Source organism: Amphiura filiformis, chromosome 6, assembly GCF_039555335.1.
Source record: "Amphiura filiformis chromosome 6, Afil_fr2py, whole genome shotgun sequence".
NCBI classification, from domain to species: Eukaryota; Metazoa; Echinodermata; class Ophiuroidea; order Amphilepidida; family Amphiuridae; genus Amphiura; species Amphiura filiformis.
Window position 1 is genome coordinate 38,027,387 of NC_092633.1, and position 23,377 is coordinate 38,050,763.

Consider the following 23,377-nt stretch of genomic DNA (forward strand, 5'->3'; position numbering starts at 1 on the left):
CGACCAGGGTCGACATGTGACTCATTCCCCTTGATCATGTCACATATGTTGAGTTAAGTTAAATGTGAAAAAGAACACATTTCTTAAGGAAAAATGTGTTTGCAATAACAATCTTATGCTGAAGGAAGTTCCAAAGACCTTAATATCAACCTAATATACCATGTTATTTCATATTATTGATTCATGTTAATAATTATTGTGTTACTGTAGGTGAATGCTGGACCACAAGCCTATGCTGCTGCCTTCTTGGGTCCAGGCGAAAAAGATTGGAAATCACAACAAGTCTGGGAACTCAAACAAATATTTAGGTAAGTTTTTACATTATAAGTCCCTTAAACAATTAGCCATTTTTCACCACCTGGAAGTATTGCTGTATTTGTGTAAATGCTGCTGCCCTTTCAGGTCAAGACTGAACAATAAAGGTTGTGTGTGAAATTATTGACTGGCTTCAAACAAAGGATTTGAACCAGTGTCCTTCACCGTAATTGTGGCGCAGTGCAGTCCATTCAATCAAATGTTGTCATCAACTTTTGATCGGAGTGCATTTGTTATGTGTGTGAGATGAACTGTCTGTGTGTGAGATGAGCTGTAGATTGCAATCATGCTTTTGTTGAATGCATTTGAGTAGTCCGCCATATTTACGGTATGATACGTCATATGCACAACCTCTATAATAAAATTCAACAGGTCTTGAAGATTAAATATATTTCAGTAAATGTTTCTTCTGGGTGGTTGTGGAAACAATTTTCAGAAGATCATAGAATAATGGATGATAGTCTCCTAGCAACAAACAAACCAAGTTTAACTATGTGAGTCAAGTGGATGAAGATGACACAGGTGTATCCAGAAACATTATCAAACAAGATAATCAACTGCTTTGTCTCTGTTCCATGGACTGTTTTAACCCAATCATAAGTATCATCAGAACATTCATCTGACTGATTGTTTTTTGTTACCTTCTTGCAGGGAATTTGTCCAAGTATGCGGCCAATCATTAGAAGTGAATGCTAGACTGATCAAGTCAGACCAACATGAATACCACGATGATTTAGTACTCAATTACAAGAGTATGGTGGCCAACCTATCACAACTCATGCAGGAGAAGGTAAGAAACTATTGAATTCAGCAGCGGAATGCAGCGTCACCATCATAAAGCTGCCAAATGCGCTCGTACGTTGTCTTGAAAATGGGCACAGGCGCTACTATTTTGATCCAAATTGCACCGGGCCAAATCATCAACTTAGCTCTCTGCACAAATGGGACAGCAAAATGTTCTTAGAAAGAAAATTGATCTCAAACAGACATTATTCCCATTATTTTTTTAATGAATTGACATGCATATGAAATAAACTGAGCTCAAAAAGAAACTTATAATTTTTTACAACTTGTGAATCAAAAGGTCATATCTTAAAATACTGTCAATGAAAATGAACCAAAATTACACACAGGATTACCTTAATACTCTACTCAAAACACATGTCAGTAACCAAGCAGTTGTCCAACTGACACAACAGCAAAATGCACTGTCATGGGACAGCTTCCTGGATTTCCTTCACTTTCACAGCCCAACTTTTGGCACCCAGGACAAAAAATCTGTGAGAATGCACACAAGATCCTTGCACAGATGATAAAACGGTGCTGCTTTCTGCTTTTTATACATTTTTTTCATGAAACAGGGCTGGGCTGTGAATGTGGTCCAGGAAGCTGTCCCATGTCAGTGCATTTTGCTGTTGTGTCAGTTGGATAACTGCTTGGTTACTGACATGTGTTAAGAGTAGAGTATTGAAGTAAATCTGTGTGTAATTTTAGTTCAATTTGATGGACAGGATTTCAAGATATGACCTTGTGAAAAATTATAAGTTTCTTTTTGAGCCCAGTTTATAACAAAAATGCTACTTGTATTTTGAATATGAGTAAATTGCAGTCTGTGTTAACTCGTCTTGTGCTATGCAAGGGACAATTTAAATTATGCAAACAAATCTGATCTAGAAACAATTTCCCCCGGTTCATGATACATTGTCCCTGATTCTTTGAAAAAGCATGTGAACCAGGGGCATTCTTTTACAAAAAGTTGCCCCCGGTCCCTAATTTTGACCCTTTCATAGGCCCTACCAGCCTGGTTGATTTGAAAGGGCAAACACAATCAGGGAGAAAGTTGTCCCAGTTTATTTACCATTTCCAACTGCACCTCTGAGGTGATAATATTGCATCCTGTTTTAAACTAAACACAGCCAAATTAAAAAGTCTCCACTAGTTCCATCCCCATTTAATCTGAGTCTGACGAGTTTATGGCAAAATAATTTATATACTAATTTTCTATACACTTTCCTTCGAAGGTTGATACTAAATTTGATATCAAAAGTTTAATCATCGTGAGCATAAGAGCCGTTGTTTGGAAATTCATGCAATTTTAAAAATGACAAATTACGAATTGACTACGCAAAAGCCAATGCATGCTATCAGCTTATTATGTGGCCCGAAGCAACCTGTACAGGAATCATTGTACACTTGCGCACAATTGAAAGAGCGGGGTATTTGATTTGCATTTTGACATGCATGGGTAAACCTTTAACCTGCCGGCCTGTTCAGGCGACGTAATTCTTGGCACTCACGGTAGCTCCGCTACATGATACAATTCCCTATGTCATTTTTTAAATTGCACAAATTTCCAAACTGGTTCCTATGCCACGATGATTAAACTTTTGCTATCAAATTTGGTATCAACCTTCGAAGGAAAGTGTATAGAAAATTATTATATGAATTATTTTGCCATAAACTCATCAGACTCTGATTAAATGGGGATGGAACTAGTGGAGACTTTTTAATTTGGCTGTGTTTATATTACAGGTACATGGTTTTCAAATTTGTGTAGAATTGGAAATTGATGAATATTCTACTGACACTTCCCAAATGTTGTCCAAGTAGTTCAAGATATAACAGAATTTAAAGATACAGATCCCTAGGACCTAAAAATGAAGTTGTTTGTGGTTAAGAATAGGAAATGGTTTAAGTTGTGTTTTTCCCCCAAAGAAGTGATTTTTTGGTCCTGACATTAACCCTAATGCCCCGAATGGGGTTTGGTCGGAGGTGCCTCATGTGTTGCCCGTCCCTGCCCACTGATGGAGGAGGTACCCAGCCAGTAGTATTGTGCAGCAGTTGGGTGGTTAGGGTCAATATACTGTTTATAACAATTGAGTCTGTGAATGATGATGCAGTCATGTTATGTTGTTTCACTGTCCTGTGCTTGGATTATATGATGCTGTAAAGTCTTGAATATTTGTTCTTATGTTAAGTTAATTATTCTTGTGATTTGTATCGTTATTTCACATAAGAACCCAAAAGGCTAAATGTATCTAGTGTAAATGCCCTTCATGCAGAGATGCAAGTCTTCCAGATATTCCCAGAATTCCGGAAATATGGCCAAAAAATTCTGGAAATGTAAAAAAAAAATGTAAATTTTTTAAAATAATTTTTTGTTGTAAATCCGGAATTGGATGATGATAATTCATCATAAAACCAGCCAAAAAACTTTTTTAGGAGGGGGTGAACCCATGAACCCCTGTTAAACGCCTCACCTTTGGCACGGCAGCTCGCCTTTCGGTTCGTATAATTTTCAGGGAATGGATAATTACCTCACTTACACCTTTGTTCATGACAATACCAATGCATGTGATCTATTCTGTAGACTGACGAGTCTCAAGTTTAACTGCAATGCATGATGGGAATGAATGTAAACCTCTAATGGATGGTAGGATATACATATATGTTAAAGATCAGCCAGCAGGGTTGCCATTTCTTAAGCCAAGGTCCAGGTAGTAACAGTCAAGGTGATGGCAGGTTGTACTCAAATAGCCCAAATCTATTCAAAGGAAATGCCATGATCATAATTGACCTTTTCGGTAAATCCCATAAGCCTTTGCGAGTTCACTTGAGATGTCGTCATTTGACGTCACACTGATCGTTTATCAAACATCGTTACTGCACATTGCAAGTTGGCGTGACGTCAAATGACGACATCTCAGGTGGCTTATGGGATTTACCGAAAAGGTCAATAGTTTGGGTGTTTTTGCCCTTAAACCAGTGAAAAATCCACCCAATTGGGTGGAATGCTATTTTATTGAATTATGTATATCATATTCCATCTGACTGATTATTTGAGTGGTAATAAAATGGAAAATCTGGACTTTGGAGAGTCAAAACTTATGAAATCAGTAAAGAAATTAAATTTAAACAACCACCACACCTTGACACTTGCTAGAGAAACTTATTTTTTAACCAAGCTTGGAAATTTTTCTGGAAGCCAATTGAAAGCTTTGCAGATATGTTAATTATATGGCAACTCTGATCACAGTGGTGTTGGTGCATGCTAATATTTAGAACCTCTGAATAAAATTGGAATATATAAATCTGAACATTTCACAAGGTTCATTTCACTGTCTACATAGGATGAATACATAACATGCATTGTGCTATTCCATTTAAAATCCACACTACCCCTGTGGAAGATTTTACAAAATATCTATCACAGGGGGAGTATGACTTTCAAATAGAATTAGCACATTAACCAACTCTAATTGAACCTCACCCTTCCTCAGTGGAAGATTCAGGTTGAATGTTTCTCAGAGGACGTATGAAATTGAAATGGAGATGCCTAATGGGCTCATTCCATTTAAAATTCATACTCCCCCTGTGGAAGATATTTCCAAAATCTTCCACAGGGGTTGTGTGGATTTTAAATGGAATAACTCATTGTGAACTCTAGTAAACAGGTGGTATAAATTTGGCCAGCTAAATTATAAGACAAGCTTGCTAACGTCAGCACACAAAGTAAAAGTCAGAAGTAGGGTTTGCAAGTTGAGTGTCCGATATGTGCCTATACAGTGAGTAAACGAATTAAGGTACCAGTTATGTTCACCCCTGTTTATCCTAAACAATGACAAATATGTAACAATTAAAACAAGCAGCTAATATCTGTACTCTTTAGCTCTGATTTAAAACCTCATTTGTAGAAATTGGCTGAGAATTAAAGAAACGGTGATCGAAAACCTGTTCTTTTTTAACAATTTCAGTGAATAAGGTCTTAAATCCGAGCTAAAAGATGCAGCTATTGGCTGCTGGTTCCAGTGATGACATATCTGTCTATGTTTAGGATATACAGGGGGTGAACATAACTGGTACCTTTATTCTTTTGTGCACTATATTCATGGCACATATCTGACACTTTTCTGGGAGCCCTACTTAAAGCTAAATTTAAGCTTTTATCAAATATTTTCTCTTTAAATTGGTGTATGTCTTTCACTCATAATCTAATCCATTCATTAATTGCATGCAATAGCATTTGTGGAGTGATCACAACAATAACTTGTATAAGAAAAAAATCAAGCAAAAATAAATTGATGCTATAGGGGACAAGTAACTTATTAATACTTTAATAGCATATTAGTAGGTTGTCTTGTTAATACAGGTAGTTTGTTCTATTTGATACATTTTTTTTATAGACCTAACATTTTCTTTCTGTAGAAAAAGTGGGACAAAACATACAAGACCGAGCCCTAAAGTTGTATTTTCTGTGACCTGGTTTTATTCTTCATACCCAAAGCGGGCTAAACAAACTATAGCAATAAGCCATTGGCAATAAACTTTCATCTGATTTATCCGTTGGTGTATTTTAATGCAATCTTTGTGGTTATTTCCTGTTAATTTTTGCACATTTTTATATATATAAAAAAAAAGGATTAAAAGCCACCAAACAACACATTAAATTATTGTTAAAATTATATTTTTTCCCATTCCTGAAATAATGAGCTTTTAAGTAGTAGGGTTGCACTATTAAAATAGTGTTCCCTACTGTCATGACTATATATGACATGATCTGGTCCATGGGGACCAAAGGAGGTATTTTTGAAAATTGAGTTACTGTAATTATTACATTATACATATATTAGGCCACATTTACTGAAAGCTTGTTCTAAAGTTATGAAGTTTTTTTATGTCTATTTTCTTATGTATTACTACATATTTCTACCTTTATTTCAGTTTCAAATTGCCACCTTTGGCCCCCATGTACCAGATCGTGTCACATATAAGCTTAGATACCTCATTATTATATAGTCCACAATATAGAGAGCTATAAATCAGTAATTTTCTAGCCATTTTGATCCTGTCCAGTTGTTGAATTTACCGGTTGCTATCATACAAGAACTGTGCGTTACATAGAGCTGTATAATACAGTGGGAGATTAACCCTAACCGAAACGAGACTCCCTAAAGTTCGCAATTAAAACCACTGGGCGTGCATGCATTACATATGATGTAATAAGCCAAATCGCTATTGTAACTTCCGTTTTTTTTAGGACACTTTGCCCTTTGACCTATCTGGAAAATTCAGGTTTTGTGCGTACAAAATATAATTTAAAACGTGTTACTAGAATAAAAACAATCTTAAAAAACATTATTATTAAATGAATTAATTATTTAAATATTTTTAATGATAACATTATGACAATAATAAATAAATTATTAATAATTACAGCAATTTTCCCGATAGGTCAAAGGACAAAGTGTCCTAAAACTGCAAAAACTGTCCCACAATGCATTGCAAACTTCCAATGCCGATTGGGCTTATTTACGCAATCAGTCTACAGGTCGACGATCTTATGCGAGAGGTCCAAGGTTTGAATCCGGGGTACCAAGTGACTTCTTTGTTCATCTTCTCTCCTTTTTTTTTCCTTCTTTCCTTCCAATAGCAAAAACTACAGGTTCAGTTAGGGTTAAGGTCATGTCTTCTATAGGGTGTATATGGATTTTAACTGAAAGATCCCAATTTCCAAGATGAGATAAATACAAAGTAGTATGATTAAAAAATATAATCTAAACAAGCAAATCGTAAAGATAAGATAAGACATGCAATATAATTGATATTATTGAAATTCAAACAGAGAGCAGCACCCATTACACAGATCCCGGAGGGAGGGGGGTTCTCAAGTTTGGTTTGGGTAGGGGTGTGATGCTGAGAATTTGAAAGGGGACCATCAATATACCAATTTTTCAAGAAATTTGGTCCCATCGATATATACCAATATTTAACATTTTCGGCTAAATTTAACACAAATTGTCATATTTTTTTACTAATTTGTGTGAAATTTCAAAACTTCTGGCTAAAGTGAGGCAAAATTTGACTATTTTCCAAAAAAGTTGAGAACATTTTGAAAAAAGGACCCATCCATATACCAAAATTGGTCTAGAAAAAGTGGTCATTGATATACCAAAAGGCCAGAAATGCTACCCATGTTTGCGACACGTCCCTATATGGTCATTTGTACTGAGTACCCCCCTGGGACAGATCTGTCCGGTCAAAAATATAAATGAATTAATAGAAAGAGATAGATCAATTGACTACATGACTAAAGATTATACATTGCACCAGCAACGAGCCATCAGTACTGCCCTCTATTGTTCCATACCTTTAACTACTGTACGAAATCATTTAATAAAAACAAAAAGGAAACAAAATGTTTCTTCATCAAGGGTCATAATTTTGTCATATTTATGTAACAGATTCTTTCTGTTTCATATGAAAAAAACTATAAAAAAATCATGTCCATAATTTGGCAAAGGTCCTAGTTCACTATATTATGTCATCAAGAAATTTATTATACAAGATTCAACCTTTGAAAATGTTTGTCAAAATTAAATATATAAAGTATCCTTTCCCCTTCAGGCAACTACTATTGACCAAACATTATGCTATGGTATTGTTTGCATAATATACCTACAATTGAAGATCTCCTGAGCTGATACAATGTTGCAGCATATTTTCCTCCATTTCATAATCTTTTACATCAGATTTGTATCACAGTTTGCTTTTGCGATTTGATGTGGTAGGTGAATTTTAATTAAATAAAAACAATGTCGTCAACGTGGGCTTTGCGTCGCCATCTATTGGAAACATTGGGCTATTCCATTTAAAATCCCCACTACCCCTGCGGAATATGTCAGAAATATCTTCTACAGGGGGAGTATGTTTTTTAAATGTAGTTGGTTTAGAGGTAATCATTTTGAAACCCATACTCCCCCAGTATTATGGCTTTACCTTATATATTCCACAACTGGAATGAGTATTCAAATGTTACCCAATTGTCTATTCTATTCAAAACTCATACTCCCTCTGTGGAAGACTTTAGCTAAATCTTCCACAGGGGTAGTGTGGATTTTAAATGGAATATCCCATTTGGGGCAGAACCAGACCTTTACAGAGTAAAGACCTTTTCAAATATTTGCTCAATGTCTGTGGATTTGGCAAAGCTTTCTAACGAAAGAACACCAGATTAGAGATAATCCGTATCTACTGTTTAAAACTTACATGGAGAATTATTGGGGCTACCACAATTCTTTTTTTATCATTTTATGTCATCTTTAGATTTTTTAATGGCGTCTTTAAAGTGAAACATACCTGTTCACACCTTTTTTAAATGTTTTTGAACATTTTGGAACTAGACTTTACTATATTTCAGTTGGTGTGAATGTTGAAAGAAGAGAAAGAAATCAGAGAGATAGAGAGGAGGAGGAAAGAAGTGAGATTGTGAGCAAGCAGCAGAGAGGAAGGGAAGAGTGGTATGGGAGGAAGAAAGAATAGTAATGGAGGAAGAGAAGAATATGAAAAGATAGTAGAAGAATATGAAAAGATAGCAAAACATGAGAGTAAGAGACATGGAGAAGAGAGAAAGACAAGTCACTGAGAGAAAATGTGAGAGGGGGAGTGGGGATGAGCACAGGAGGAAGTTGACTGTGTAAAGCTGAATTTATACTCGATCACTTCGCAGAAAAGTGATTAAAAGCGATTGTTACACATGCTCAGTGTTTACTTCCATTTTCAGACCGTTGAGCCGATCAATCGATACAAATCGTTGAGGCAAAAATTATGTTGCTTTTGTAAGTTGAAGAAATCTCAATTTCCAACGATTTCGCTTGACTCGATCATTAACTTTCAGAGACGAATTAATCCAAAGCAATACTTATTAACAGCAATGAATCTTCTAAAAATTCATTTTGTGGCATTTTGAATATTTTAATTGTTGTCTGCATCACAATCGCCGCGCGCCGTGATTGGTAAAAGTGACGAGCGATTCATCACAAAATTCGGTGATTGTCCAACGCTTTCCAAAAGCGTTGCATCGCAATTGCTCGGTGACCGAGGATAAATTCAGCTTAATCATTATTGTGTTTGCAAAAAAATGATATAAATTAGGTAGACCGTACCAAAATGGAATTTAACAAACATTATCCGTGTAATACTTTGTGTTACCGACCCGACTACAGTCAACCAACACAAGAGGATTGATTGCTTTCCCGTTTATTTCCGTTCATCAAAACTGTTCCACTAAAATATCAGCTAATTTACATGTAATTTACAGTCTCGGTTTAGTATCATGCTCATTAATGGTAACCATGGCAATGTCATCTAATAATTGATTAGGAATATTATTGGTTATTGCTTATTGGAAACATTAATCAGACTTTTAATGAACTTAATTTATCATGTCAAATTTGCAATTTATTATTAATGATTAAGACAATTATCTACATTAGTAATAGTCATGCTTTATAGTATGATAGATTAAGCCATGCTAATTTAATTGTTTGTCGGCAAAGCTCCCACGCACATTAATAAAATAATTTGTGTTATACAACTAGAAAACTCAAGTTTATTTCACTTTTTAAATAAAATATTTAAAAGAAATGTTGACATTTATACAGTGCCTTTCACATGGATCAAAGCGCTTTACATTTATTCCGCTGTTGTTAGAATATGTCAGCTGACATACAGTGCCCAAGGCATGCTCATACCTTTGGGGGTTGCTCAATGGACAATATTCCTAACATTTCCCCATTTCACCCCTGGGTACAGAGCGGAAAGTGAAGTAAAGCACCTTGCCCAAGTGCACAACACGATGGCACCGCTGGGGCTAGAACTTAGAACCCTTCCGTAGAGTAGAGGTAGGGTCCAGTTTTAAAAGTGGCAAACTAGCCTATTCAAAAATTCAAAAAACTAGACTTCTGGTTTGAGAGTGGTGGATGGCTAATTTAAGTGTGCCTTTTTATTTAAATTTAAAACAAAAGGAACAAATTAAAACTGAAACCAAAGAACTGAAAAATAAACTAAAAGTTGTGAAAGGTACAGAGAGGAAAAAATGAAATAAAGCTTGACTGAAGAAAATGTGTTGTCTCTTTGTTGTACTTGTTGGAATCTTTTCGTCTTGTATAGGCCAGTTTGTCACTTTTAAAACTGGAGCTTTGTGTAATCAAATGCTTGTAGCTAAACTTCTTGAGGTCACATTAGATTAGATGGTGCATCTATTAAAAAAATTAATTACTCAAATATGGTGTAATTCTAAAATTAGGATTTTTTTCCAAGTGTTCGGATACTTTATCGGCGCAGTATATGAAAAAGGGTTGGAGCCTAGAGATGATAGATCTACATCTAAAGGTTACCTGATTATATGCACTACCCAAACAATAATACACCAGTTGATATCTTGATAATAAAATGGGCTCATTCATTTAAATGCAACTCCCCTTTTGAAGATTTTTTGAAATATCTTCCACAGGGGGAGTATGAATTTCAAATGGAATTAGCACCCCATTTGAAGCGCTCCCTCCCTCTATGGAAGTTGGAACTTGAGTCTTTCTCAGAGGGTGTATAAAATTAAATTGGAGCTACCTAGTGTAATGATGTGATGGTTATTTGTGCTCAATTGTCGTCAGTCTTCGTTGTATTACTGGGACGTCATTGCACTAGACAATTTTAGTGCCCGGGAAATTGGAATATCACGTGTTGAGAGACGGCTATTTTTAGTCATATTTATTGCCAATATGAGTTTGTTTAAAATAAAATCATGTGATTCGTGCTTGATAATTATTTTTCTAATATATAACGAAAAATGTTGTGATTGCCGGACACTTCCTTTAAGGAAGGATAATGCTGGACAAATTATCCCGAGAACGGCAATGGAAACTGACGTTCCGACAGATTGCGCATACCGGGCAGAAACAGGAAATTGGCATGGCACATGATCATGATGATCGCAATGTGTGTTTTGTTTACCATTGCATCAACTATGTTTTGAAGTATGGCGTATAATTTTAGCTCTGAAAAAATATTTTAGATATTGTAAAAATATTTATTTATTAAATCAGAAATTGTGGCTGAAAATCCTCCTTTTTGTGGACAACTGAAAGAATTAAAGGGGCTGCGGAGGGTTTGATTGTGGTGTGGGGGCCAGTATACAACATATTTGATCAAAAAGAAAATATAGGCTGATTATTCCGCTACGATAGTGCCCATGGGGTTATCAGGAAAATGACAGTAAATCACATACCCACTTATTCTTGGGTTACTCTGCCATGAGTGGGAGATGGAGATTTTGGTAATCAAGAGTATGGTCAAAATAACATCTTGGGTTGAGTCACCAGGAATGTATAATACAGAAAATTAACATCTAAATCTTGATAGCAACTTTTGCTGAAAGTATGTAATTTGCAAGAAGCAGCCATTATTTAATTCAATTTCATACACAGTTTAGTGACACAATGACTAATTTCTCACTAGATATGATACAGAGACTAAAATGAGATCAGCGATAAGGGAAAATATGTTGAAAGAGGTGTGTAAAGATAACATTTTTATACCGTAAAGATTTGTCTAATCACGCATATGAGCTCGCTTGATATAACTGGAATTTGATGCACAAACTAAAAGTGGCCTCCTATGAAAATCCCACCAGCAAATAAGGGCATGAATCCTTAATTCCTGTTGGGATTTTCAGAAGAGGGAGCTCTCTATTTGTACATGAAATTTACCCTAAGGCAAAGGAGCCTATGTGCGCCATTAGGCAAATCTTTACATAATGTGTGTGTTAGACAACAAGGTAGTAAGTCAGATGATGCATATTGACCATATTCAATTTTCACTTAAATTCTGCACTGTTAAGTTACAAATGTAAGTGCTAGAATTAGCTGAAAACATCCAGAGTTAAATTATCTATTTCTGGAATGTGAATGCACAATACAAAACAAAAAGAGTCAACATACATGTTATGGTTGTGTTTTGAAATCAATATTGGCAACATTCAGCCCCTTGTGGGTGATAGCATCATATATGATAAGTCACACAAGTTGCATTTGGTACTACAAGGCATTCTACATGAAGGAGGCAACCTATTGAGAAAATCAGATTTTCATAAGAAGTGTATTTTTGCTAATATATAGTGGCATATTTCCTATCTAAATAGGTATCAGCTGTTGTGGTACAAGACTGCAATTTCCCAAATGGTTTCTGTGTTCCCTATAAAGTGACAACACCCACATCCTGTATCTAAACTTGTAGTATACTGTTATTTTTAGTGAATGAAAGCCACATTCCCAATAGCTGCTTTTTGTAAGTTTAATGTAACATTAAATTTTTATCACAATTTAAATATCAGTTTAAATTTCTTTAAAATGCTTCTTCAAGCAACTTAGTCACATTCAAAAGAAATTGCACTGGGAAAACTCAGATTCTGTATTTTGAAATGAAAATGTTGGTATTTATAGAGCGCCTTTCACATGTGTACATGTATCAAAGCACTTTACATTCCGCTGTCATTAGAATATGTCAGCTGCCATACAATGCTCAAGGCATGCTCATACCTTAGGGCGGTGCTCAATGGACAATATTCACAACAGCTCCTCATTTCACCCCTGGGTAGAGAGAGGCGAGTAAGGTAAAGTGCCTTGCCCAAGAGCACGACACGATGGCACCGCCGGGGCTCAAACTCGCAATCCATCGATTGCAAGGCAGAGCCTGTACTGCTACACCACTGTGCGTATAACCTAGGGATACCCAAACATTTTTTAATGGGACCCTATTTGTTAAAAGAGAGACCACTTGTAAAATATGTCACATGTACCACATTCCTGAATAGTCCCATATTACAAGCTGAATACCCTATTTGTGGGTCCAGACCCACTGGCTGGAGAATCCTATGTGCAACTCTATATGTGAATTTGCTGTTCTGAGTTATCATACATGCATAACGTGCTCAATTTGAGGCTACTGTTTGAAAGCATTGCGTATACATATTGTGTTGATGAGCCTTATGCATCAGCCATGTATGGCAATGTATTTTGCCATAACCTGATGCTAACAATAGTTGTACACTGTCTACATACATGGGGAAATAAATGTAAATCAGAAACAAGCACACATTTCAAGAAGTTTGCGCTCGCAGACATCAAACATGACATAATCCAAGCTCACCGGGTCTAATTCAATTGAAGCAACTCGGTCACCATGCATATAAATTTTTAAATTTAAATTTTGGATTTATAAAGCGCCTTTCTCCAGATCTTAGAGGACTCAAAGCGCTGTAATTTCGCTGCAATGGTGAATCATCACAATCAGATCGCATCAACTAGGTTGCTGCCGAACGGCGCACACCTATCCGCATTTAGATTGTAACATCCACCAATTCCATTGGGTGAAGGAAGTTTTTGATAACCAAACAACTAATCACCGATTTTTGCAATACAGGAGGAAACCGGAGATCTCGGAGAAAACCTGCGAGAGCGAGCATGGAATCGGGAGTAATAATGTGAAAAGTCACAGATTCATGAATTGAAGATGAGAATACCTTTGTTGTTGATGTGTAATATTCAATCAACAACTTAAAGCAGCCATTGCCCTTACAGCATTTTGCATTTGATCTAACAATATCTTATGTAATCAAGCAAGCATATCCCATGTCGGTGAAATTGGTTTTGAGATACGACCAAAAGATATATTTCATCCTACTATTTTCAGCAATATAAAATTTGTCATATTTTCAGGAACTAAATAGTTCAATTTTGATGTTGGTATCACAATTTTACTTGACAAAAGACTCATCCCATCAAATAGTTTTAATGTTATCATTTTTGAAAAATATGAGATGAATGCACATGACATATTGTGAGTTGATATATATCAATGTTAGTGCTATGTCAATCATATTCCAATAACATTCACTATAAGTAAACCAAAATATCCTCACTCCCAGTGACATAGTTCAATTCACCATTGAACAACCATGACTCCATAGTTGACCTCAAGTTGCGGGGTATGTGTTTTTGTATCCAATATATACTCAGAGATCATATGAGTGTGCAAGCATATTGGCACTGATGAGCTCTGTATATTTGAGATTGTAGTGTTTGTTTTCCACTTGTATGCATCTTTGAACGGACATCTTCAAATCACCTATGACTATGTTATGCAGATATAATTCTCTTATTTCATGACATTTTCCTCACCTGTAGTATTGGGCCATTCCATTTGAAATCCACACTATCCCTGTGGAAGATTTTGGAAATATCTTCCACAGATGGAGTATGTTTTTCAAATGTGATTAGCAGAGTTAATCATTTTGAAGCCAATACCCCCCCCCCTGTATTATGGATTCAACAACTCTTCCTATACCTTTGTACAGGAGCCAACCGTTGTTAATCCGTGATGAACCAACACTTTTACTCAGAAGCGTATACGTGAACGCTGAAGCGAGACTACGTTCTACGCGAGAGCGCCAGAAATTCGTCATGCCTGGAACCTTTGTGCATATGCCAGCTTACAAGTTGATTTCAGTATTTATCAGGAAGCGGCTAAACATTGCCGTTTTATTCAGTAGTTTTATTGCTGATATCAAAAGAGAAATCATCTAAGTTTTTGTAAGACTGAGTGGCAATGATGAACTGACATTCCTCGTAAAATATTAATCTTGAATTATACGATTTTTAGCTTCTTTTCGTTGTTGAAAGGGATTCAATCATGTTTCACCGTTGTTCATCACCGATAAACAACTCGCGTCCGGCGCGTCTGCGTGGTTAAACAACGGTGAAACATGATTGAATCCCTAATTTACCTATATCTTCCACAACTGGAGTGAGTATTTCAAATGGAAGTTATCCAATTGTCTATTGTATTCAAAACTCATACTCCATCTGTGGAAGACTTCCACGGGGGTAGTGTGGATTTTAGATGTAATAGCCCATTTCATGACATTTTCTCACCTGTAGTATGCTATATAGGCCAATCATATCCACCAAAATAGGGCAAGTGCAAGGAATAAAAATGACAATGAGCGAAGTGAATCATCATATAGCCTACAGGCATGCAGAGAAAGGCAATAGAATGGAATATTTATGCATTGTACACTCTGTTCCAATAAAAAGGCTATAATTCCATCATGCCACTTATTTCAGAATTATCCAAATGGCACAAAATATACCTTAAAATATAAGATTTTGGTCAAAATTGAAAGCAAGTCAACCCATGTTTTTAAAACAAAGAAAAATTGTTAAGATTTGAGAAAACCATTACTAGGTTTGTGTCTTTAGAATACAAATATGCATTTTTCATTGATTTGGATATTTAGGGTCTAAGTTGGATTCCTTGCATCATTTTCTTTCTGGAAATGTATACTTTTATGTACATATCATCATTATTTTAAAGATACAATACAAAACAATGTCTAACATTTCCCACTTTGAGTGATCCTGCATGCTACCTTAAATCATTTAATGAAGTGACAACCTGTCATCTTTGGGTGCCTGCCATCTTAAATCATTTAATGAAATGACAACCTGTCATTTTTGTGTATTATAAATTTATCTTATTATTGGTCAAGTTTTCAAATTGGAAAATATACCTGATTACCTGTAGCATTTTATTGGGAGAGTCTGCAGGCCTAAATTGCCAAATATTTAAAGATTTTCCAATGGAACTTGTCAAACAAGATCTCAATTTGCTTTGTTGTTGTTGTTGTTGTTGTTGTTGTTGTTGTTGTTGTTGTTGTTGTTGTTGTTGTTGTTGTTGTTGTTGTTGTTATTGTTGTTGTTGGAACTTTGTTGCAGATTAGTTCTTCTGTTTAAGATAAACAACAAGAAAGCTTGGGCAAACAAGACTTAATGTTGGAAGGAAAATTTAATCAATTACAAATTCAATTGAAAAGGATAAACAGGATAGCAGTAACTGCTCATTATTTGACAGAATAGCAGTAACAGCCTAAATTTCATTGGATTATTACCCATTCTCATCTATTTTGTCACGACTAACCATACACTACATCTTCTTATGTACAACCAGGGACATCTCTTACACTTTGTTAAATTCCACACCTTTTACTCATTTCTTTGTTTGAACATTTGGAAGAGGTTCACATATAGAGTCACACAGTAACATTTAATTAGACATCTTGCGATATTTACATGAGGCCTTGCCGATTTGCTTAACTTGATCAAATTTGTTCCAAGTAGAGGAAACATAAGAAACAAACTTACAGTCGCATCTGTTTTGCAATTCAATAAGATTACACTTGACTACAAAATGTAGACAAATTGGATTTTGTTTTACTATCACAGCTCTGCATTTTATGTGGTTATATGTAGTGTAAGGAACTTAAATTGTATCAAAGAGAGGCTGTCTGTACCAACTTCTCACTAATGCCATTTGTATCAAGTTCATCCAGTACGAAACAGGTTACATGTATGTATATTAGAAAGCTCATATATACTTCAAGTAGGCCATAGGTAACACTATGGTAAATCTACCATATTGGAATGTAATGTATGAGACCAAAATTTGAATTATCAGACTAAAAAACAACCAGTGGCATGCGCAAATGGGGAAGGCAGGGGCACAGGCCCCCAGTTTGATCTATCAGTCGGGGGAAAATTGTAATTCGGGGGAACTGGAGTCATGCCAGTTTGAGCCGGAAAATTTGGTACCGTTCTGCATTTCACGTCGGCAGTAAGCCTACCTGCTACTTGAACAACCAAATTTGCCCACTTTACCCCTTAAGGGGGTACTACACCCCTGGCCAATTTTGTGGCTATTTTTGCATTTTTCTCGAAAATTATAGCACATTGGTGACAAGTAAGATATGCACATTATAGGGGCAAGGACTACAGCTACTGTACTGAAAATTCAGCAACTCAAAGCAAGTAGTTATTGATTTATTGATCAAATAGTGGTTTTCCCTCATTTTTGACCGTAACTCCATAACTGTTGTCTGTGCTGAAATAAAATTTCCAGTGCAGTAGTTGTAGTCCTTGCCCCTATAATATACATATCCACAGAATTAAAACCAGAGAACCAGGACTCGACCGCCATCTTGATACAGGCATGGAGCAAAAATTGGGGTACTCGGTTTCTCTCAGAACGCGCGCGAGGCATTCGTTGTCATGCCAGCGCGACATTGATGATGGGCGCATTTGAGAGACGCACTTGATGCGACCTGCACGCGAGTACCAAGACGCTTCAGATGAGACGCAGAATTGTTTTCGTTCGTCTCCGCGCACCGTCGGCAAGGACCCGAATACCCCCAATTTTCTCCCCATAGCTGAAGGCGCGATTGTACGTGGCGGTATAGGGAGTCCCGGTTCTCCTTCTCTAACTCTGTGTACATATCTTACTTGTCCCCAATGTGCTATAATTTTTGAGAAAAATGCAAAAATAGGCACAAAATTTGGCAGGGGTGTAGTACCCCCTTAAAAACAGCCATATTTAAGGTTAAAAAATCTAAAATCCAGGAGCTTCCGGGGCTCCTGCACCCGGCCAGGACCCCACGCCTTAAGGGCTTCGTGTCAAGACACTCGCAGTGTGTGTTTTCAACCTTGGGTGCAGTCATTGTGGATTGTGTGTTCCCCCTTCAAAGAATCCTACGCACACCACTGACAACAACTAAACACTAACAAGATTAGATATGTAGGCTTAGATCAGTATCTTGAGGTAATGCTAGCTGGAATAAATAGACCATAGAATGGGCTATTCCAGATATTATCCACACTCCCCCCAAAGATGACATGGTTAAAAATCATTTTAAATGTGGGATTTCCAATGGGTGAATTCACAAAACCATGTGGGATTTCCCAGGTTCTCATAATATAATAGTGGGATTTCCAAAGACCAAAGATGACATAATCAAGATCAGTTTCCCTTTTCCATGGGAATTTACCATTGTTTGCTGGGATTACTCTGGGAAATCCCAAATACCCAAAGATGGCATCCATGAAAATCACTTTTTACATAGGAAATCCCGAAAAACCAAAGACATTTAACATTTTAAAACATTTGTTTCAAAATATGTTTCACTTTCAAGATGGAAAGTAATTTCATTTGTTTTATTTTTATTCTTTATTGCCCAAGAAACAAACAAACAAACAAAATCAAAAAGATGTACTATGTAATTGATGGAGCGTAATAAATAAAAAGGCATCAAGGCCCACAGTTACAGACCTTTACTCATCAGGGAAGTATATCGACCTGCGATTATTTTAGGCCTACTGTTTATAAATATTATCATGCAAGACAAACACATTTGCAAATAAGAAACTCATAGTTTATCATTTTATGTTCAACTTCAAATTGGCATAACATTTCCTTAACCAGAAATTTACTATTCAGTATTATTCAAAACTGTCCGATCAACTTAGGGGTTGTGCAATAATTATGTGTACCCGGGTTGTAAATTAAAGTGGTCTGCCAAAAGTCGCTTGCCCCCCCCTTTGGCGGGTCAAAAAATCTTTGCCCCCCCTTTGACGTGCCAAAAACCTTTGCCCCCCCTTTTGACGTGCTAAAAATCGTTGCCCCCACCCCAATACACACTATTTTTTTTAGATTTTAGGAACCCAAATTTAAAACCTTTGTCTTATCATATAATGCGAGCAGGAAATTTTGCATATTTGAACGTGTTCCTAATGTTTTCCTACATCTTTTTAGGGCGTAATATAGAAATGGTGCCCAAAATATCTGTGCCAAAAATTGCTTGCCCCCCCCCTTTCGACCTGCCAAAATTGCTTGACCGTCAAGCCTTGACCCCCCCCTTTTCGACCTGCCAAAATGCTTGCCCTTCCCCTTTGGCCTGGCAAAAAATCTTTGCCTCCCGCTATAATTCACCACCTCGGGGGTATAATTATTGCACCACCCCTTAAAAACAAGCAGGATTTAACACTGTTTTGTTAAAAATTGTATTGTAAGCTGTTGTATTTTATACCACATAGGCCTATATCATTAGTGCTAGTATAAATTGAGTTCTACAGAATTTAAACTAACTAATAGATGAACAACAAAACCTTTACACAGATCTTCATGGCTGTTTATTAGAAAGTGAATGTGATTGATTTTGCCACATTGTTGCATTTTTAGATTATTCTAGTCTCTTTTTTTCATGTAAATAATTTTAATACATTGAACACAGAGAAGGCATATATTTTTATCACCTGATTCACTGCTATTTATGGGGTTTTCAAAACAATAGAATGTGTTTAATAATTATTGATACTCTAAATATACCAGTGCACCTTTAATACCAGCTGTGCAAGAATTCTGCCAATGCCATTAACCTCTGCCCCTAGCTCGCCCTATTTGACCTTAGTGTATATGGAGTGGTAAGTTTGAAACCATCTTTAGCTCTACTCATGCGAAAAAGGTTGCTTTTGGGACGCTTAGCGCCTAAAATCCTTTTTTTTTTTTTTTTTTTTGCTCTTCACTTTTTCAAACGACCGTGAAAAAATTTGGGTCAACCTTTTCGGGCTGTTAAGGAATGGGCGGCAAAATTGTTTCTTCTTCAGCCCCCCGGTTGGGGCGGCCACGATACGCCACTGCTACTAGGCATAACCTGCTGTACTACTGTGACACAGTAGACATATATTTACTAAATAGGAAATTTAAAATAAACTTGAACAAATACAAGTGTCATAACAATTACTCATATTTTATCAATTAAATAATTATCTGATGAAGTACAAAAGTAACATGTGTATCATAATAACAAATTTACAAAGAACAATGTATGACAAAGAGCTATGAATATATCCCTAATCCTGAGAGTCAAGGAAAGTCATTAAAAAAACCAGTTGTGTACATTATATTTAACATTCTGAAATTAATGTTTAGCAAATTACCACATTAAAGTATGAGTAATTGAGCATGATTTTAATGAAAATTGTTAATGTTAATTATAGTATTGTTGTTGTTGTTGCCGACTTCCTGCAAAGTGTCGTTCGCATGTTTAGATGTTTTGGGTAATCTTGGTATATATCAGAGTTTAGGCCTACGGTGGCCTATAAACTTATTTGCAGGCATATTCAAATTGGGTTTTAGGTGCAGTTCATCCAATAAGTGGACCTTTTTTAAATAAAACTATACTTGGGCAGATTTTTGGACCCAAAACCCTCTACAAATTGCCCTTTTTGGCCCTTTTGAATGTCTTTTTATATCACCACTCCCACTTTTGGACCTTTTTATTGGAAAAAGTAACAAAAAGTAGAACTTGACCTCATAGGTAAGAATTTCAAATTGTCATTATGGCCTTTGGAATTTTTGGATATATTAATTTAACAAAAAATAGTTTTCTGTAACCTGTAACCCATTCATAAACTTTTTGTTTCAAAATATTCTTTTGATATACGTAGTAATTGTCTGCAACAATCAAAATGAAATTAATAACAATAAATTATGTGTAGCTTTATAGTATTAGAATATTGAAAATTGCAATATCAATCAAAATTAACCCTCAATGTTACACAAAACAAAGTATTTTTAAATACTTATTTTGTAAACAAAATCTAGTTTTGGTTCAGGCAACAAACCATTAATAGAGTTGTTTGGATAAGTATATTTTAACATAAGTCATGACACATATACCCTATATCCTCGCACACACATAAACAAACAAATAAATATTATAAATAAATATTACAGTGGCGTATAGCGGGGGGCAATGTGCCCGGGCGCCACCCTTAGGGGGGCGCCAAATTGACCAATAGAGGTTATCCCACCCAGGTGCAATGGGAAGCTGTTAGGGATAGTCACAGTCGTTGTACTGATGAACCCTGCGCCATTCGTAGGCAGCAAACGTGGTTCCGACATGAGTTACGTGGATAACCTCAATTCAGCGTCGATTCTGCGCCACTGCAAGCTACTGCAAGCGATGAAAGTCAAATTTTTCGCGCGCTTCGCACACATTTCAGCACACAATCAATTGAAAGAACATTTAAAGACCGATATTCAACTTCTAGTAACCAAAATTAATTAGTGGTAGGCCTTATTTGTCCAAAATTTTGCGCGCTCTGCCCACGTCTAAGATATTCTCGGATGGGGGGTAGGGGTGCCAATTTTCTTGCCCCGGGCGCTACCAACCCTAGTTACGCCACTGAAATATTATAAGTAAATATATCTAAATAAATTAAGAATAATAGATCAGGAATGATAAACAAATAAAATAAATTCAAAATAAGCAAAGGATGTAGTTTACATGCACATTTCTAAGCTGAAATCCTTGTAGTTCATCTTGGCATTTAATGTTTCAACACAAATTCATCATAGATATTGCTATTTTGCCAGTCAACATTTGGAAACAAATTGTGCCCATTGCATTAAAGGGGGACTCCAGCAATTATAACATTATGCCTTATATGTTAGAAAAATAATTATCAAGCACGAATCACATGGTTTCATTTAAAACAAACTCATATTGACCATAAGAACGAATAAAAACAGTCGGCTCTCAACACGCGATATTCAAAATTCCCACGCCGAAATTGTCTAAGTGCAATGACGTAATGGTTATTTGTGTTCAATTGTCGTCAGCCTTGATTGTATTACTGGGACGTCATTGCACTCGGCGCCCGGGAATTTTGAATATCGCATGTTGAGAAACGGATGTTTTTATTTGTTTTTATGGTCACTATGAGTTTGTTTTAAATAAAATCATGTGATTCGTGCTTGATAATTATTTTTCTAACATATAAGGAATAATGTTGTGATTGCCGGAGATTTCCTTCATATGGATGGATCGATCTAAAATGCAAGAAACAAATTCATGCTACACACAGGGGCGTCTATTCTTCCGTTATTCGTCCCCAAAGGGGAGGGAATAATTTTACCCCTTTGGGGAAGAATTTTGTGTTTTAAAAAAGAAAAAAAAGAGAGGAAAAGAAAACAGAAATCAACAGGATTCAAGGAAGATTTTTTTTTAAAAGAGAACTAATTTGGGCCAAAAGTATATAGGCCTAACTGAAGCATGAAATAGATGGTCACTGGATGGCAGTGACTGGTCTACAGGGTAGGTGAATTCATCAAGTGTCAAGACTCATTTGGGGGAAGAATTATAATGGATACATAGCATTAGCAAACATGTAGCAGTCCCTTGCCTTTTACCTACATTCCCATCCCCCCAAAAAAATAGTTTGAGGGAAACCAGGGAATGCTTTAGCCCAAAACAAAACAGGGAAGAGTTGGTCAGTAATACTACCCTGTCTGGGCAATGGTGCACTAGTGGTCATACTAGCGATGATGTATCATAGCGATGTTTTTACATATTTGTTGTGGGACCTGAGAGCACATCAGACATATCGAATTGCATTTTGAATACAAGGAATGTCCTTCTGATAACAAATAATTTTATTGTATTGAATATAAAGATTTTTTCCCCAAAACACCAAAAAAAGTAGGTCTTTTGGGGAAAAAATGTATATCTTCAATATGAAAGGTCACAATTTTCAATTGATGGACGGCTTTTCATCCCAGCTAATAATTTGCCATAAAATTTGTATTATATCGCTAATTTGAAAAATCAAAATTATTTGATATCAGAAGGACATTCCTCGTATTCAGAATACAATTCGATATGTCTGATGTGCTCTCAGGCCTACAAAAAATACTGTGCAAACATTGCTATCTGATTTGTTAAACCCTTTTGTTGTAAAAACTTGATGAATAAAAGTACTACGTAAAGACCTTTTCCTGAAGGAAACCTTTTGATTTTCTAACCATGCATCATGAGACCTTTCTCTTCTTAAGACCTTTTTGAACCATCTGGCCTCACATATTGCATTGCAAACTATTAATTTTGATCAAAACAAAAGATACATTAAGATATTCCAAATACTAGTAGCAATAAATCTCATTTAGTATAATATGTATTCCAAGTAAAACAGCATTGTCTGAAGGAAACCTTTTGATTTTTTAACCATGCATCATGTTTTTGAGAACTAGTACTAAAGCGATCAATCTTATTTAGTTTAATAAATTAATATGCATTCCAAGTAAAACAGAAGTTCTGAAGGAAACCTTTCACTTTTCTAACCATGCATCATGTTTTAAGACTTGTACTCAACAATATCTTTTCCTTTGGTGTCTTTTATTTTACCAAATTTTACGGTAAATTACAGTATTTTACTGAAAATTACTTGGTAAAATACCAGGGGTTTATTTTACTTACCGATTTAGAACACTGCCTAACAAGAAAAATGAGGAAAAGTATATGTAGATAGCAATTAGCATATCAAAAATGTTCCTTCGGGTC

General features: G+C 36.0%; 1 protein-coding gene across 1 annotated transcript in view; it reads left to right on the forward strand.

Moving 5' to 3' along the window:
• The window catches only part of LOC140154513 (dedicator of cytokinesis protein 9-like), a 163,169-nt gene that overhangs the window by 130,241 nt on the left and 9,551 nt on the right, over nt 1–23,377 (forward strand). Inside the window, 2 exon segments of the mRNA XM_072177083.1 lie at nt 211–308; nt 967–1,105. Of these exon segments, the coding sequence (XP_072033184.1) occupies nt 211–308; nt 967–1,105 (237 nt within the window).